General features: G+C 34.8%; 1 protein-coding gene across 4 annotated transcripts in view; it reads left to right on the top strand.

Moving 5' to 3' along the window:
- Positions 1-18,213, top strand: part of CACNA2D1 (calcium voltage-gated channel auxiliary subunit alpha2delta 1) — a 360,232-nt gene that overhangs the window by 196,721 nt on the left and 145,298 nt on the right. For all 4 annotated transcript variants that reach the window (XM_058023720.1, XM_058023719.1, XM_058023722.1 and 1 more), the window contains exon 6: positions 12,689-12,818. In XM_058023720.1, the coding sequence (XP_057879703.1) occupies positions 12,689-12,818 (130 nt within the window). The remainder of the gene's footprint in view (positions 1-12,688; positions 12,819-18,213) is intronic.

The following is an 18,213-nucleotide window of genomic DNA, read 5'->3' as shown; positions in this document are numbered from 1 at the left end:
TTAAAATTAGTCGTAAAGAATTTCTGTTATTCTCATTTATGATGAATAAATGGGCAAAGTCTATGACATAGAGATGGGAAAATCAAGTTAGATAACACTGTAATAATTGTGATTTGGACACTCCGGCAAGAAGTTGCCAACAAGTAGGTGTTGTACACACAGCATCTCTCTTTAGAGCTTTCTTTTTATGATTGCTGTTCTTCATGTGTCTAACTTACACCTAATTTTAGATTTAATTTCTTCTCCTTTTGAACCTACTAAGGTTTTTTACCAGCCCATATTAAGGAATATTTATACATATTTACATACCTAGTTCTTATACTTTCTGTTTGTCATATCTCTTGATGGTATGAGGTGGAATTAGGCATGTGAAAATCTCACTGGAAAACATAATTTACTGCTTGTTCTAGACAAAATTTTGTATGTTCTTGGAGAATGGTGATACTGAAATGGGCAAGTGACTAAATTTGTAAATAGACTGAAATATTAATTGGATGGTGTTTGATGGAGATATTTTGAATTTGAATTTTTTGAGAACTTGGGCTGCATCTGTGCCAGGTTCTCTGATTCTTAGAGATATGGCATGCATTCTATTGAGTTTTTGTTTGTTCTGGTTCCTCATTGTGATGTAACGGGCATTAGCTGCACAGAAAAATGCCTTATTCTAGCCTTTTTTTAATATTGACAGAGGACACATTTTGTCAGGGTAGTTTGCTCTTAAACTGACCTCGAGCAGGTAAATTATATCTTTCATAATGAAAGACTGTCAGAGTAGGACTGCTGATGGACCAGTGTAAGTAACATTTTGATAACTTTAGAGAAGTTTCATTGGAACAAAAATTTCTAATCTGTAGTAAATGTCGTATTTTTCAGCTATATTTTAATTTTAATTATATATAAATAATCTTGAAAATGAACCTTTTGATACTGGAATTTATTGCTTGGAATTGATACTCAAAGTCTATAATAAACCTAACATTTTATGAAATGAGGACAGAAAATTTGATATATTCACATAGACTCCTTTACTAGTTCCATTTAAAAAAGAACTTCCTAGTTGTTGTACTTTTTGGTTTCTGAGAGTATTCCAAGCCTGTTTCCTGTGATTCCCAAATATGCAACATATTCATAGATTTTATAACTTAGAGTATCCTAGATAGCATAGAACATACTTTGGTCCTTATGTTAAAATAGTTTAATTTGACTAACCTGTTTTAAAATGAACTGCCATGAAAAGGTAGATCCATATTTTATCTTTTTTTAAAAGTATTTAATTTACTTGTACTGCAGAGTGTTGCTTCTTGTGCATTGTGGTGTATAATAAAATTGTATTTATGGCTAAAATAGACACTTCTTTCTGAAGTGAAGGTTCTGTTGTAGAAATTAATTCTGTTACAAGACAATGCACAGGATTTTATCTTTCATATATGGGAAGGAGTGAGTAAGCAGGAAAACCATATTTTTATGGTTTTATCTTTCATCTGTTGTTCATCATTCTTTATATACAAGAGGACTTACCAATATTAGTAATTTCATGGTATTTTGACCTCCAGATTTTTTTGGAAAATTTGAGTGTTCTTGTTGAACTCATTTCTCTCGCACATCAGGAATCCTGTGTTATCTGACAGTGATTTGGATGCCATTCTTTGGAAATATTGGAACTGATAGTGAGGGCATGATTGACTTTGTCTGCCTTAGTACCAAGGCTTTTTTGCATTGTTTAAAAGAGAATGTGTTCCTTTTATCAAGTATCACTGGGAAACATTCAGGTCTTTCCATTTCAAGGTCTTACAGGTAAGCTTGAGTACAGCCCACAGGGGAGAAATGGGATTCCTTTGAGCTTCCTATTGCAATTGTAGTGATCCATTGCCACAGAAAGCAGAAATTCTTACTTTTATTTTATTCTTTTCTTTTTCTTTTTTTTATAGTATTATGATTAAAAAAGTAGGTGTCAGGTTTATATTCCTTTATTCAAATTTGTGCAAGTCTTCCCTTCTCCCAGATGAACATATGTTCTAGCTTGAACAGAAAAATACATGATAATGAAATAAATGACTGCCCCAAAGCTATCTCCTACCTATCTGTGAAACAGAGTTATGAAATAATAATGGCAAGAGTGATAACTATAGTTGCCAGTGTCCTAAAAAAGATGAGAATGTTCTTAATGTGGAGAGTCCTACCTTGAAGGCAAAAGAGCACAAAAGAGCAGTGCTTGAAGTCTCCCCATGGAGGCTGAGTTTATGCCACATCAAAGATCAGAATTCAGCCCTAAAGCTGGTGATTCATCAGTTTTTAATGGAAGATTTCTTGCTTCAGGATATTTCCTACTGATATCAAATGGATGAGTGATAACAATTGCAGTGAATGCAGTGTAATTGTTTATTGGTAAATAAAAGCAGGACCAAAAGCTGAACTTGTCACAGGATGTTTATAGCATTTGAGGCAGTGATTTTCAGCAAGCCCTTTGTTGCCAGATCCCAGTGTTCTGTGAGTGTTCTGATGTGTTGCTTTGAAATGTGTGGGTCACATTGACACTTTTAAGTTGTACAAAACAAAACAAATTAGTCAGTCTGATGTTTTCGTAGGACTGATCAAAGGTGGAGGTAGGCTTTGAAAATTCCAAATCCGATCAAGAATCCGAGAAAGGACCACTTACAATATTTTAATATTCAAATGGAGTTCTCTGTGGTGATGTGGTGTGTGGTGTAGTGTAGGTGATGAATTGCAGGTCCTGTCCCTGCCCTGCTCCTGACTGCAAACAGGAGCATTTCTGAACCAGCTGATGCAATCTGAAAAGAGCCAGAAAACATTCCTTGGCCCTTCCACATAGCCATGTTCAACATGTTCTGTCCTTTTGTTTTTTGGAGAATAGGAGGAAAAAAAAAAAAAAAACAGATTGAAGGAGACAGTCATATCTATTATCATCAACAGAGTTTAAATCTTCCAGAGTTTTTATGCTGGTGTGTAAAACAGAGTGTTAAAGGAATTATTGCAGCTCTCTTTATGGTGTGTATTGAAAATAAATTTTAATCCAGTGGGAAATCACATTGCCCAGACCTAAAAACTTTAGAACTCAAACTTCAGCTGACCTTTTACATAGGTATTTCAATTTGCTGACGTTTTAAAAACTCTTTCAGATTGACCTGTGTCATCTTCCTTTTGGTTTTACTTTCTTTTTCTTTGTTTTTTGTTTTTTTTTTTGTTGGCTTTTGATATGATTCTTTACTTGGGCAGATTATCTTTCTTAAACTTCTCTTAGTTTCTGCGAATGATATTCTTCTTCATTATTACATCGTTAGGATTTCACCACACTAGCATTTTAAAGTCATATAAATAGTCTTATGACTATAGTCTAATATATATATATATTAGTCCAATAGTGTTATGGCATTTTATTTAAATTATGGTATGGTGTTTAGTCTGCAGAGAAAGTCTGTGGTCCATAGGTCTGTGCATGGTTTAATGTTACCTACAGACTTTGTCTGCCCTGATACAGCTGTCATTTAATTAGTGAAAAGCTGCATTAAATTTTTGTGACCATGAATTAGCCAATGATGTTTATATAGTGTTTTAAGCTCCATTAGTGTAGAAAAAAATAGATTTAAAAATTAAAAAATTAGGAGGCCTCCTGGAGGTGATGTAGTCCAACCTTCTTCTTAAAGCAGGTTTGTGCTGTTGTTTATGTTGCTATTGACACAGAAGAAGGTACAAATGAAAAGGAGCAATAACAAATTAGTATTCTGCAGGATATACAAAAGACCTAGTCAGTATGACTGAAGATAAGAATGAACTGTGAAACAGGATGATGGCTTAGCAAAGCATGGCAAAGACAACTACATCAGATGAAAAAATCTAATTAATTAAGCGTTCACATTCAGTTGGTGTTATAACTAATTCCCAATGAAGCATTAAGATGATTTAACAGTTCTTGTTCTCCAGGGATATGATCTTTAATCAGATGTGGGGACTGTAAAAGGTGGACAGGGTATTTTATTCCAATGAGAGAAGAACAGTTCCTAGTTTGAAATTTAATTGGGTGATGTATGAAAAATCGAAATTCTCTAGAGTGCATTTTGGTCTTGAAATTTAGATGACTAAGTATTTTACAGGACTTTTGTCAACAACGGATATTTTTATTTTATTACATATGTTTGAGTACACTCATGGGATGTGGAAGTTCAGTGAAGGAGGCTATGAAATGTAAAGGATTTTTTTTGTTTGTTTGACTAAGAATTAACTAGGTTTTTCTGAACTTTTAGTAGCATTGCAATCAGTTAAAGGGAGATTTGCTTTTCTTCTAGTATGATTCTCTATTCCCATGGTTGTCCAATGGTATTATCCAGTCAAGACACTGTTATAGTCAGTGCTGAAGTAGATGGATCTGTGCAGCACCTGATTATTTTTAAGGGCAGGCAGGAAGATCACTCTTGGTGAACACCTTGGTCACAAAGCCCTGAATTTTCCCAGACCATCACCCCATGTGGAAGAGTGTCGCAGGCATCTTTTCATAAAAGTGCTTTCATTAGGATTTTTCCTGCTGAGAAGTTTCAGCAACAGAATGTAAACAATGATTATCTGCTGCTGTGGAACGCAACAGGTGCATCTGTGATAGGCCCATCTTGGATGTTTCCAATTAATGGCCAATCAAGGACGAGCTATCTCAGACAGAGTCCCAGACAGCTGGCTTTTGTTATAATTTTTTTCTATTCTATCCTTTGCTAGCCTTCTGAGATGAACCTTTTCCTTCTATTTCTTTTTAGTATAGTTTTAATGTAATATATATATATAATAAAATAATAAATCAAGCCTTCTGAACATGAAGTCAACATTTTCGTCTCTTCCCTCATCCAAGAACCCCTGTGACCACGGTCACAGAAGAGGACTGGGCTGGGACACCCAGGTGGGATTACACGTCACGATCCCCAATCTCATGAGCAGGATATATAACTCAGGAAAGATAGGGAGATGTTGCCTGAACCTTCAGGAATGGAAGGGATAGAGTTAGGGACCACTGAGGCTAATCAGACATACGTGTGTCCTTGGGAGCAGATGAGATGGATCCAGTGGTTGTCATATCATTGTGAGGCAGCTCTCCATCATCCCTGAAACGCTCCGGGAATTGGAGAGGTTCTCAGTGACCTCGGGGTGGGGAAGTCACATTTATCTTTGGGAAGATGAATAAGTCTTACATTTCTTATGTGCTTAAATATTTAAATACACATTTCATTTTACCTGTCATTGTAGCTCAAGAGAAAATAGGACAGGACAGAAATTAATTTTTGCATACTGATATTACTGCAGCAGACTCTGTGTAGCATTGTAGTGAAGGTCACATCCAATCTGTAATAATTAAAAAAAGAAATTTTCATCAATTTCTTTATTACTATATTTTAATCCTAAAGGTTTCTTTTAGCTTATTGAAAAATTATACCTTATAAATGTTCCTTTTTTGTCAGAAATTAAGAAAATTATAGAAGTATATAATTACCTGAATTATGGTATTTAAGGCACCCTCATAGTTGTCAACTCTTTTAAACAGAAGACTTCCAGAAGCTTAGATTTCTATTCTGAAAATCTTTCCACCTGAAGAAATTGAGAAAACCCAGATGTTTTCCTCTGTTTCTATAGAATATAACTCATTGAAATGTTACAATATTTTCACAGGATCATGAAATAGTTTTGATTGGAAGGAACTTTTAAAGTTCATCTATTCCAAGCCTATGCAATAAGCAGGGACATCATGAACTAGATCAGGTTGTTTAGAGACCAAACCAACCCAACCTTGAATGTTTCCATAGATGGAGGTCTTGAATGTTTGCCTGTTGAATGTTTCCATAGAGTGGAATTTTTGAATGTTTACCTTGAATGTTTCCATAGATGGAGGTATCTACCACTTCTCTGGGCAACCTTTCCCAGCGTTTTACCACCCTAATTTCTCAATACTTATTTCTTATATCGTCAAAATCTACCCTTTTTTTGTTGCAAACTATTGCCCTTTGTCTTGTATCAAGAGACAAAAAAGTAAAAAGTCCTCAAATTTTCAGGTCTTTACATTTGATCAATTAATTTCAGCAGGGATTCATTAATTCATGAAACCAAAGTTATGAAGCATTGAATTCTGTGAATAGTTCAAAATGCAAATAAAAAGAAAACACTATTATGTTTGAGATATATAATAATGTTGTGCCTATCTAAAAGTTCTGATCAGAAACTGTGAACCATAAAAGTTAGATAAATGAATGCATAACCTCCCCACATGGTTTTGTGCTATCCATAAAATATGATATAGTCTTGTATACAGTAGACAGGGACAAGCCTGTAAGTAGCTGTACAGAAATTATCATAGACAAAAGATAACTGCATTATAAAATTAGCCGAAGAGGCAAATAAATACTTTTACATTATTGTGACTTTGTATTTGGTACGTACTCAGTTGGCAGAATGCTGGAAATTAAATTACTTCTATAAGAAAATTTATATTTGTTTTAAATATCAACACTCAATCCAGAGTTCCATTTGTTTTATCATTGACTTTGAGTAATCAACTGACCCATTAGAAGCATATGAAAACATTGAAAATAGTGAAAGCAACTCTTATCTCCGTTAAATATAAGGACCCTTGAGGATGGCACACTGAGAGATGCAAATATAAATTATTTCCTCACTAAATTCCCTCCTAGTTCCCATTCTGAAGCTACCCAAACCCTACTTATATTTGAAAAAAAAAATGCTTATGTTTATATATGTGAATATGTGTATGCATACATTCTTATGTTTAACACCTCCCTGTTGTGTGACGGAAAAATATTTTGGTTCTTCTGAGCCAACTGTTTTCTTGTTTTATTTGTAAGCCTTTTAATTGTTTTGTCCCTAAGAGTAGGCAGAAGGATGTCACTTAAAATCATCATGTTGCAAAGGGAAGACCTGAGTCCCCCACTGACACAGAGTGAAAACAAAATAAACTCTTCACAGTTCCATCACAACCACCTGAATGCACTCAGCAATCTTCCCACAACTGGGAAATCACAGTGAAAAGGAAATAAAAAATGTTATCAGAAGGCAATGCTCTCATTACATTATCTAAAATGCTGTAAAAGTGCTGTGGCTATTAGAAATTTATTCTAGCTGCTCTTGAAAATTAACTCCGAGTCCTAAGAAGAGCTGCCCCCAGTCCTTGCTTACTGCAGGCATTTGCTGAGCTGTGTGCTTCCAGCAATGTCCCATTTTACTCTCTCTCTTAGGTCCAGCTTTAACTTTTTAATGGGGCCACAGGCATTTTCAGAGGGGTTTTGTATGAGGTTCTACTGGATTATTTTCCTCAGGGAGGAAAAAAGCCAGGAAAATAGAAAAAGAATAAAAGAGTACAGAACTGAGCTTAGGAGAAATTCTGTGCTTATTTTGTATGTGACAATTTCATTTGTACAGAGTAGATCTGTGAGTTAATTAAAAGAAGTGAGCCCCAATTGCTTAAAATTTTACATTTAGAAATTTCAGCAGATTTTCAGAAATAAAACCCAGGCTGAAAGCTAGAGACGGAAATATAAAACTTCCAGAATTCTGCAAGGTAAGACAGGAATAAATTTCACTGAGGAAGAAATTTGGGTATTTATTATTTACAATGATTATAATTCCATCTTTACATTAATTTTTTAAAATGGTGGTGGTAGGGAGAGTGAGATTTTATGCAGAACACAGTCCCTGGATATGAAGGCAATGGAAAATACCAGCAACCAATTCTTTTCTGTTTTACGTAAATATGAAAGCAGGCAGGTGTCATTGTTAATGGCTGAATATCAGTTCAGGAATTGAAAGAAATCTACTTTTATTCTTTCATCATGATGCTAAATCTACTGTTATGCTTTGAGCAACTTCTAAATTGTTTCTGAAAAGAATCTGCTTTCAGAAAACAACTGAAGATTGCTTCACTTTGGTGGTGAGTTTTTCTGTGTTTTGCTGATGTTTTGGGGTTTTTTTTTGTAAATAATGTCAGCTTTCTGGTTGTGTTTTCAACATCTGCAAAAAGCAAAAATAATTTTTATACTAATGGAAAAGCATTCTCATTTCCACAATAACCAGTATTTTTCAACTAAATGAAAATATATTAGTAGAGATAGAAAATCCACTCATCTTTTTACAACTGTGATGATGGAAAGTAACTGAATTCTGTGGACAGGAATCAGGAAAAGTTTGGCTGCAGTGAAATGGGCAGCTGGACTATGTCACAATTTCTCGAAATGATCTTTGTCAATTTTGTTTTAAGGGATGTTTTCTTTTTTAAACAAATATTTCAGTAAAACTTCTTTGCATAAAGCTTCCAGTTAACTCATGTAAATACATTAATTTATGTTCAGAAAGCCCTCTAGAGAGAAGTTGCATTATTTCTGTTGTGTACTTGGCTTATAAAATGATGCAGAAGGTACCCTTCAGTTTATTGGACATCGTGCCAAGAAAGATTTAGAAATAATCACAAAGAATAGCCGCAAAACAACTCATTTCTTGTGTTTTAGCTGCTGTATCAATTTCCTTTTATCCTGATGGTGAATGATAGACACATAAAAAAACCCAACTTTATTTATTAACAAAAAAAAAAAAAAAAAAGCCTTAAAATGGCACAAATGTGAACTGAAAAGAGAAATGAATTTTATCTACCTCTCAAGGGAGGAAGAAATTGGTCTGGAAATTCATTGCAGCGAAATGAGTGAGTTATTTTGCTGACTGTCAGTGGTAGGTAACAATGTAATGCAATAAGTGAAGGCCAGGTTTGAATGGATAGAAAATTAATCTTCAGCCACTGTCTCCTGTGGGATTTTTCTGTGCCAGTATTGATTGCATTTCAGCTCCTGACTTGAGAGAGAAATTGGTTGGAGTTGGGTTTTAATTATATTCACATGCTGGATCACTTTCCATCAAAATAGGTGTTTTGCTGCTTTTCTGAGAAGAAAGTTTAACAGGGTATAAAACTGTACCCACTGACACCACAATCTGTCAGGCTTTTCATAGAAATGCAAGATTAAAATATTTAATAACATTGAGGTTTTCCTTTTTAATCATTCCTTTTTTTCCTTTTTCCTTTTTTTTTTTTTTTTTATATAAGCTACTTGAAATTCAAAAGTTTTCAAATTAAAACCAATTAGATTTATTTTCTGTAGAAGAATCCACTATAGTATAAATTTTGTCTTGTCAGGAGAAGTTCAGCACTAATTTACCAATAATGGTTCCGATACTTACCTGTTGTGTACAGAACTAGTTCAGACACCATTTAGATTTACAGAACAAATTGTTCCTGTGTGAGGGTAACTTCAAAATTTTTAAAGGATTTTGTTATTTTTTGTGTTTGATATTTGGGCAGATTGATGTGTTATTTCAGTGTCAGAGCTGTACATCATAAAATACTGCCACGAAGGTCAATGAGAGCAGTGTGAAAGCATCTACATTACTTTATGTAGTTTTAAATCCATTGCCTGCATTAATGAAGTTGAGAAGAGTTTTTAGATTAATTTTTTTTTATTTGATATCATGGAATATTGGTAGGAATGACAACAGAGTGAGTCACAGTTTTTTTCAGGGGGACCTCAGTGTGTGTGTGTGCTCTTAAAAATGTGAGAAGTAGATTTTTTTATTTTATTTTAGGGCATTCAGGTCATAATTAATTAAGTGGTTTCAATTTCAACAAAGTTTAATCAGATTTTGGCAGTAGACATAAAGCTTCTTTCATAGCATATGAATGAATGGAAAGACTGAAAGGATGTAGTTATTTATTGGAATTAAAATGAAATACCAAATAGAAGAAACATAATCCTTTTATGTTGTGATGCTTCAGGAATTTCAAGCAAAAATCTAAATGTATTGTAATACAAAAACTTCTGTACAAGACCTGCTGAGATGGACTGGATGGAAAAATGTGTGATCCTTGAGATTGTTTTTTGTAGGGCCAGAAGCTGAACTTTGATGAACTTTGGCTAGTCAGTCCATTCCAGCTCAGGATATTCTTTGATTCTATGTTCACACCCTTTCTTTTTTACCATACCCTTTCCCTCCCATGTATTTCTTGTGGGAATTTAGTTGAATTAAATATTTTTACATTCACTCATTCAGGTATTTCAGTATGGTTTTGTGGCCTCATGGTCCTCAATTATTTTCTGAAGTGAAATTCTGAATTGTACTGTGAAAGCCTTGAGGGTTTGTAGTCGTTGCTACTAATTTTTAGAAATAAGACTTTTACAATGTTTTTTTAATCAAATGACTTTCCAACAGAAGGGAGATTTTGCCACATGAATGATTGACTATTGAGATTGTATTTGCATAATTAGACAAAGTCATTACTTTGAGCAACTTGAAGCTAAAAGTTAACTTATGAAAAGAACACCAGAATTTGTGAAATGTTATGCATGCCAGTTGTGGGGCATGAAAAAAACATGTGGGATAATATAGAAGGAAAAAACACCGAAGCAAACAACACAACAAAAATCTGTGAAAAATGGAACCAAATTACATTGTCTGAAGCTGTCATAATGCTGTGTCATTTCAAATCATACAAAGCATAAACTGCTACTGATCCTGGCTTTAGTCTCCACCCTTCCAAGTAAGTTATAATGGTTGAGAGCCTTGTTTGGCTGCTGGCTGCCCACAAAGCTGTCTGTCACATTCTCCTGTACCACCCCCCTCCAGCAGTGGAGGGGTAAGAAAATAAGATCGTAAAATACTCATGGATTGAGATAAAGACAGTTTAATAAAGAAAAGCAAGTTCCAAACATTAAAGCCATGGAAATAAAAAAGATTTCTTCTTTACTTCCCACCAGCAGGCAATGTCCAAACACTTTTTGGGAAGTAAGATCTTAGGACACACAGCAGTTGCTCCACAGATACTCCACCTTCATGATGAATGTCCCCTCTCTCCTCATTTCTCTGAGCTTGTAGTATTAAGCATAAAATCATTACAAAGGAATATCTCTTTGATCATCTTCACAGCTGACCCTCCCAAACTCTTACTCATTCCCAGAATGGGGTTAAATCCTTTATAACAAATTGAGCTTGTCAGCATAGGATGTAATAGCTATGCTGCATAAAAATAATCAAAATGAGTATCCAGCTTCTTTTCTTCTGGAAGTTTAGTAGACTTGTGAGATTCATCTCACCTAATTCTAGGCAGCTGTATTGCTGACTTCTACATCCAGGTGATTTGCACTGGAGCTACTTCTACAATCAATCAAAACGAGGAGGCACTTCTAAAGCATGATTCATGTCATGGGAAAATAGGTGTCTAATTAGGATAAGATGAATTGCACTCCAAACTTTCCCATTCCTCTTCATTCACTCTGAAGGCAGCCTGCAGTGATGAGCACAACACTGCTGGGTTGTTGAAATCGGTGGCTGTCACTGGCTAGAGTTCTGCCCTCTGAATTTCTAAAGGAAATCAGTTCTTTAAAACCCACCCAGGTTTTTAGGCTTACTTCAGGCAGCATTTGAAACTTTACTTAAAAGGGCGTATACTTGTTCTGTGACATTGAGATGAAGCAGATGAGAAAACATAGGCAATTTCATTACATGGCATTGTGGATAAGCTAAAGTCTATCTGTCTGTACTTAGATAAGAGAGAAATAGATAAATATGTAGATAATGCATAAATAAATAATAAATAAATAAATAGATAAATAGATAAACAAAGGATAATAAACAGAGTGGCCTCAGCACACACATGCCTTACTGACCATTGTCAACACTATTTATCAAGCATAGCACGTTTTCAAAAACTGATGACTCTATAGTATTAAAAATACCCTTATAATTGCCTCCAATAGCTGGCCTGAGTAATCATTCGGTATCATAGTTGCTATATTACTGCTTTAAGTGGCAGTGGACCCATGGCATGGGGCCTCTTGTTCCGGCTCCAGCTGAAAACATTCCTACCTCCTCTTTGGCCTTCACTACCTCCTTGGTTCCACACTTCAAAAAATCTCAGATTTTCAAAATGTTTAAGAACTAGTACAAACTGACTGAATGAATTAGAAGGAGTCAAGAAATGTGTATAAGGGTGCAGACAGGTGAGAAAAGATTAGAACCCAAGGCAGACGGTGAGCACCTGAGTCTTTGGGACCTGTCCCCTTGGATAGATGTAGCCAGTACATGGAATTTCACTGAGATGTGCTTAATATAAATCAATGAAAGAAACCTGATTCAATCAGAAATTCTAAGGCTTCATTTCCTTGCTTTTTCTGGATGCACACCTCTGTTTCTGAAAAATCTGTTTATGCAGTGTTTATGTGTGGTATCATTTTCAGATTTTTGATTTATGACATAATCTGCAGAAGGAAAAAAAGTAACATTGAAGATTTGGTGAAAATTATTACATGTAATAAAAGGTAATTAATTTCCCTTGTGTTATAGGTGTAAAAATTCCATGCAGTTATGAAATTTAAGTGTGTAAGGGGTTTAGGCTCATACTTTTCTTTTGCAGGTCTTCATTTCACTGAAAGCATTGGGTAAATAAAAACTGAAAGCAAACTATACATAAATATTCCTTGACCTGGAGAAACTAATTGTGCTTATATAGAAATGTTATATTGTGTTCAATGTCAGCAGTGAAAGAAAAGCTATGATGATTTTTTTACGTAAAAAGAGAAAATCTGAGTGGCATTGTTTTTAGCACACTTTTTAATATTTTGCTCTTTACATATTTTTCTTTTAAAAGCCTGAAAAGAATGAAACTGAATCTGGCAGCCAGAGAATCAGACCAGTATTTGAAGATGATCCTGTTTTCCGACGGCAAACATCTTACCAACATGCAGCAGTCCACATACCAACAGATATTTATGAAGGCTGTAAGTGGCATGTGAAAAAAGTGATTTTATATTTTAAAACTAAGCTCATTATTTGTTCCCCATTCTTAAAACAATGTTTTCCTACATTTTTAGTGAAGGTTTGCTGTTAATGTCACCGTTACTTCTTTCAGTGCTACTTCACAGATGTGTCGTATTAGGGATATGATTAATTTTGTGAATTGGTAGGTGCTGCAGTTAAAGAGATCCGTTAGGATTGGATCTGAGTTTCACAAATGTAACTGGAGGTGAAACAAAACTCTTGCATATTCTGATGATCTGATCCATTCTTTCTCTGTGCTGTTCACATTTAATACAAACAATTCTTGACAGCTCTTCTTTACACTCAGTGTGGCCTCAGGCAGGGATGAGTTCTGAAAACATTTTTAAGTATCTCATGAGCTGGTACAGTTTAGGGAAATAACAAGCTGTGTGAGCTGGTAGTACCAATATTTCATCCAGTGCATTTCTAGAACTGCAGTAACAGAGTGGCAGAGAATTTACATAAAGTCTTTCTAAACGATGCAAAAAATAAAATATATATATATGCGTATACAGATGAGGATTCTTTAATTGTATTTCAAAACTAAGTAGTTATCTTTCAAGATGGAAAAAAGTCCCTGTGCTCACCATCAAGCAAAAATCTTTATACAACAAAAAGACATTTCAGCATTCAAAGGAGCTGCATATTTTTTAAATGGCAGGGAGAAAAATTAAATATGATTTCTATTTTTAAGTTTTGATTGTTTTTTATTTAAGGTCCTAATTCCAAGTATGCAGTCTTTTTCCTCTTTTAAAGTCTCATCAAGAGGAAAGAGACCCTAGTGTGACCTAAGCTTTTTAAAATTCATGGCCACAGTTGCATGCAGCTTCCATAAATGGCAGAGGGATGAAAATGTAAATGTCACTGTGATGGGGGAAAGAATCATAGTAGCTTGTATTCTTATATGATGAGCTTGACTGACAGACCTAAAGGATTATTCTGGGATTCTGGCTTTAATAAGTGCTAAAGTGCACCTTAATTGCAGGATTACAGAGAAGTGACAGGCCATTTCCTTTTTTTTTTCATTTTTTGGAAGAGAATTGATACTTCACTGTTAAAATGTTGGGAAAACTCAACTCCAGTTATTAGGATATTTGTAAATGCCATGTGAACTTTGGTATAAGATTTTCATCATAACAGTACATAAAATGTTTCCTTGATGTGTTGAATTTAACATCTTAAATGGAATTCCTGAGGACACATATCCCTTAAAAAATGTATACTATGTAATGTTCCTGTACAGCCCATAAATCTGAAAAGGAGGGCAGATTATGAATTCCATAGGAAAGGTACAACTTTAGTATCTAATAAAATGATGATAGCAGAAAGAAATGTACATTTCTGGAGAAATGTATGCCCATGTGCAGCATATATGGTCTGTGATTATTGGATCTGGTTTTTATATTAATTACCAGAGAAGTAGAAGTATAGAAAATTACCAGGAAATCTACAATTCTATATCAAAAAAATCATGTTCTTGTGTGTCTGGGTAACTTTGTGTTACAGATGGAATTTTCAGTGATAACAGCTTGAGAATACCTAAAAGTGACAGATTTCATGTCAATAAACACAAAATGTTCACCAGGTTCTATTTTATAGTTACAAAGTTCATGTGTCATCGAAAACGCAAGTGAGCAATTGTGAGGTAGTCATTCACCAACAGATTTCCAAAAGTAGAATTTAGTGTTGTTCTTTTCACATTATGATCTACAAGCAATTTTTATAACTGTAGAAAGACAGATAATGCATCTTGAACACTGTTATTTTTCTGCCTGTTCACAGGAGCTAACCTGTCATTTCTTGGGAGGTTTCAGTGTCCACTATACCAGGGAGCAGCTGTAAATTTGAAAATGCTATCTGCAATTCCATGTATAAATCCCACTCTGCTTTGAAGCATTTGCAACACAGGAATTACAATCAATCCTTCAGGAAATCAGTGGAAGAGACACAGTTCAAAAGTTTTACAGCTTGGAAGTAATTTTTTTTGACTGAATTATGCCTTGGCAAGCAGATTTTATTTTTTGTCCTTTATTGTATGTGCTTTGCAGGTGGCCAAGAGAAACAAAGAATTGCTCTTTGAATCTCACAGAACAGTTTTCAATGACCAGATATTTGACTTGCCTATTCCTCCTTGAGATTAGTTTTCACTTCTCTTGCCTCTTGCAGCAGCAGGTTCTTGTCCCTAGGGGAGAGGGACAATTACTGTTAGAGCCACACGTGGTCTGGATTTTCACTTGGGCCTGTCAATCATGCTTTTTCATGTAATTCATTATTTTCTGTATGGAACTAGGAATTCAACTCTTAACCATAGAATCATAAGGAGTGGAAGAGACCTTTAAGATAGTCAATATGCTACCCATTTTTTTTTCTATTTATGTTTCATTTATATTGTAGTTATTGCTTACGATTTTTAGTGATTTTTAAAATTGAATAAAATAATGAATTTCTATCCACTTATATTTTTTAAATTGGGAAACTTTTTTGTCTAATAATTCTGTAATGGTGCACAACCTACTTAAAATCTAGTGTGGTCGATAAAATAATATCCTTTTCTTCCTATATATGTAGTGATTTGCTTTGTTTGAAATATAAGAAGAGATTCTTGTGAAGTAGTTCATGTATTTCACCATAAAAATATGTAATACACCATAACAAAATATCCATTAAGTACATCCAGGTTATTACTTTGTGAGTTATTTGATTATAGAAAGAAGTATTATGAAAGCAGTTCTTTTTTTATTATTATTATTTTTCTTTTCCTGGATCTTTTGCCAAAACCTATGCAGAGACAGGAGAAAGTCTAAGGAGTTAATTTACTTGCCTGTTTCTGAGGATTGAAGCAAGGAGGCAATCCCAATAAAATAGAACCAGATCAGACTTTTAATTCAGTATTTTTCAAGAGCCCATTTAGGTTTTGAAGTAAAATCAATCTGCAGCTGAAAACAGAAGAGACCCTCAGGTCCTCTTTCTAACACATGCACTAGGAATTAGTCATGCATCTCCTATTAGTAATAGCTGAAGTCTTGTTTCTAAATCCTCATTAAAACTGAACCCTGCTTATCCCTAAGCAGAATATAGGAACTGCAGGCCAAAAGTAAGAGGAAATCCCTGGCACAAGGAAAGCAGGGTTAATCTTCCCAGTGGATATACCACATGCCCTGGCTGTCTGGGATCCACTTTTCCCATCTGCTGCAGTGATTCCTCCAGGTCTATGTCTGTGCTGGTGTTATGGTTTGAGGTGATGTGGAGGGATAGAATGTAAGAAAATAAAGATATTACAGAAGGTAGTTGCAGCTGCACTAATCGCCAAAGATTAGGGACAGGCCTGCTCTTAACAGGCCACAGCTGTGTCCAATAAGATGACGAGTGCTACAAAAGAGTGGGTTAGCTGGGTGAGGAGAGAGCTGGAGTTTGTTGGTTGTGCTGTGAAGAGTGTTGGAGCTTCTGCTGTGAAGCAGAAGTCAGTGCTGTGAGGAACTGTCCATGAGAAATCACTGAGTGGGTATGGGAACTGTTGCATTAAGATGACAACAAGGTGAGGTGTTAGACAAAGCACACAAACCAGGTTTGCTTTATTTCTGTGTGGTTATTCCTACTTTACTCCCTTTAAATCAGAAATGATGTTTCCACATGTCACTCACTGCTTGATTAGTGTGGAAGAGCTGATTAAAGTGTCAAGTTGAAAGTAATATGTCATGAACATGACAACATAACTTTGAATATATTTGGACAGCAACAAGCAAGAAAAAAGGGCTTCCCGTCTCCAAAGCCATCAAATGAGGCATAAATATTGAGTTAAAAGTAATTGATGGTTCATCTACCTTAGTAATCATAAAATATAAATACTGTTGCTTCATATTCCCCTTTCATGGCAGTCAAAATTTTTCTGTTGTCTGAAGCCTTGTATTTATTATATATTATTTGATATCAAGTATGACAGTGGATATAATTTTTGTCTTTCTAGTGGTGCATCATATATGTAAATAATTAGTTATGGATAAAGTATTTTGACATTCTGGTACTCCATTATATCACTCAAGGGTAATAAAAACTTTTAGAACTAATTAGAAAAAAAAAAAGAGTTAGATACTACAGTGGTTTTTATCTTGACCATAATATTATTTCTTGGTGAATTTTTAAAATATTATACAGTTTCTGCTAATCTTGTGTATCTCAGCCTAAGACCTTGAAAGTAAAAGAAATGCCGTTTGGGAACAGCAGTCAAGTGGAAGGAGGTCCAGCACATGGCAGGAATGTTGGAAGTCGATGATCTTTAAGGTCCCTTCTAACTCAGCCCTTTCTATGATTCTGTGAATAAAACCCTCAGAAATACTGGGAAATGAAACCATGAGTGCGACAATATTACCCCTCCAAAAGAAACCCCCAATTTAAATAAACTAGGAGAAACTGTGCTATCATTTATTCATTGAAGGCCTTATGTGTGGATAACAAATGAGATTTATTAAGAAATCCAGATATGGATGAAGGGTTGTGTAAATATTTTGACATGCTACATCCACATTCCTTAAATATCTAAAGACAATAAAATGTTTGTGGACATTTTTTTTTCTATTTAATTTAAATAGCTGTTACAAACAGCCAAGTCGCTTTTATTGCCTAAATTAATTGGTGCAGCATATTTTAAGCAGAGTGGTCTTGATATATTTTTTGTTATAGCTGACAAACTGAAGATCTTCTCTTGGTTTATTGTAAGGGGTAAATGAATAGCACATGCTTACTACATCAGAGATTGAAAAATTATTGTTTCAAGTCTCTGATTTTGAGTGTGTTCACATCTTTAAATTTGGAAATAGATATTATGGATGTCTCGTGCAAATAGCATGTGAGATTACTGTAACTTCTGTGTGGTGTTTTTTTGTTGTTCTTTTTTTTGTTGTTGTTGTTTCTCTGCTATTTTAATCAGAAAGCTATTTGTGAAAACATGTAATGAGTGAAGTAGACCTTTAAATGAATTTCAGTGTCAACCTGTTTTAAATACCAAAGACTATGGCTTGGGGTAACTATAAAGCAAATGTTAGTTGCAGCTAAGTCCCTAAGTACTGCCTGGTTGGTTCAATATTAAACCTGGAAGGAAAATACCAGTGCAGAAGCTTAAGTAAAGAACTCTAGGGTCAGTATTTCTTTTTATGCTCTGACAATTACAGTTGGATTTTTTCCGCCCCTGGCAGATTGCTAAAGCTCCCTGAATTAAATTCTTATTTGAATAATCAGCAAAAAGAAATAGCTTTTCTAACTTGATGAAAAAGCTTGTTTCTGTCACAATCCAGAAGGCCAAACAACTTGAACAGTATCCTCCATTGCAAGGAGGCATTTATATTTTGGTACTGGGATTAG

The sequence above is a fragment of the Melospiza georgiana genome, chromosome 4, assembly GCF_028018845.1.
Source record: "Melospiza georgiana isolate bMelGeo1 chromosome 4, bMelGeo1.pri, whole genome shotgun sequence".
Taxonomy (NCBI): domain Eukaryota; kingdom Metazoa; phylum Chordata; class Aves; order Passeriformes; family Passerellidae; genus Melospiza; species Melospiza georgiana.
This window is presented reverse-complemented; position numbering and strand designations above follow the sequence as displayed.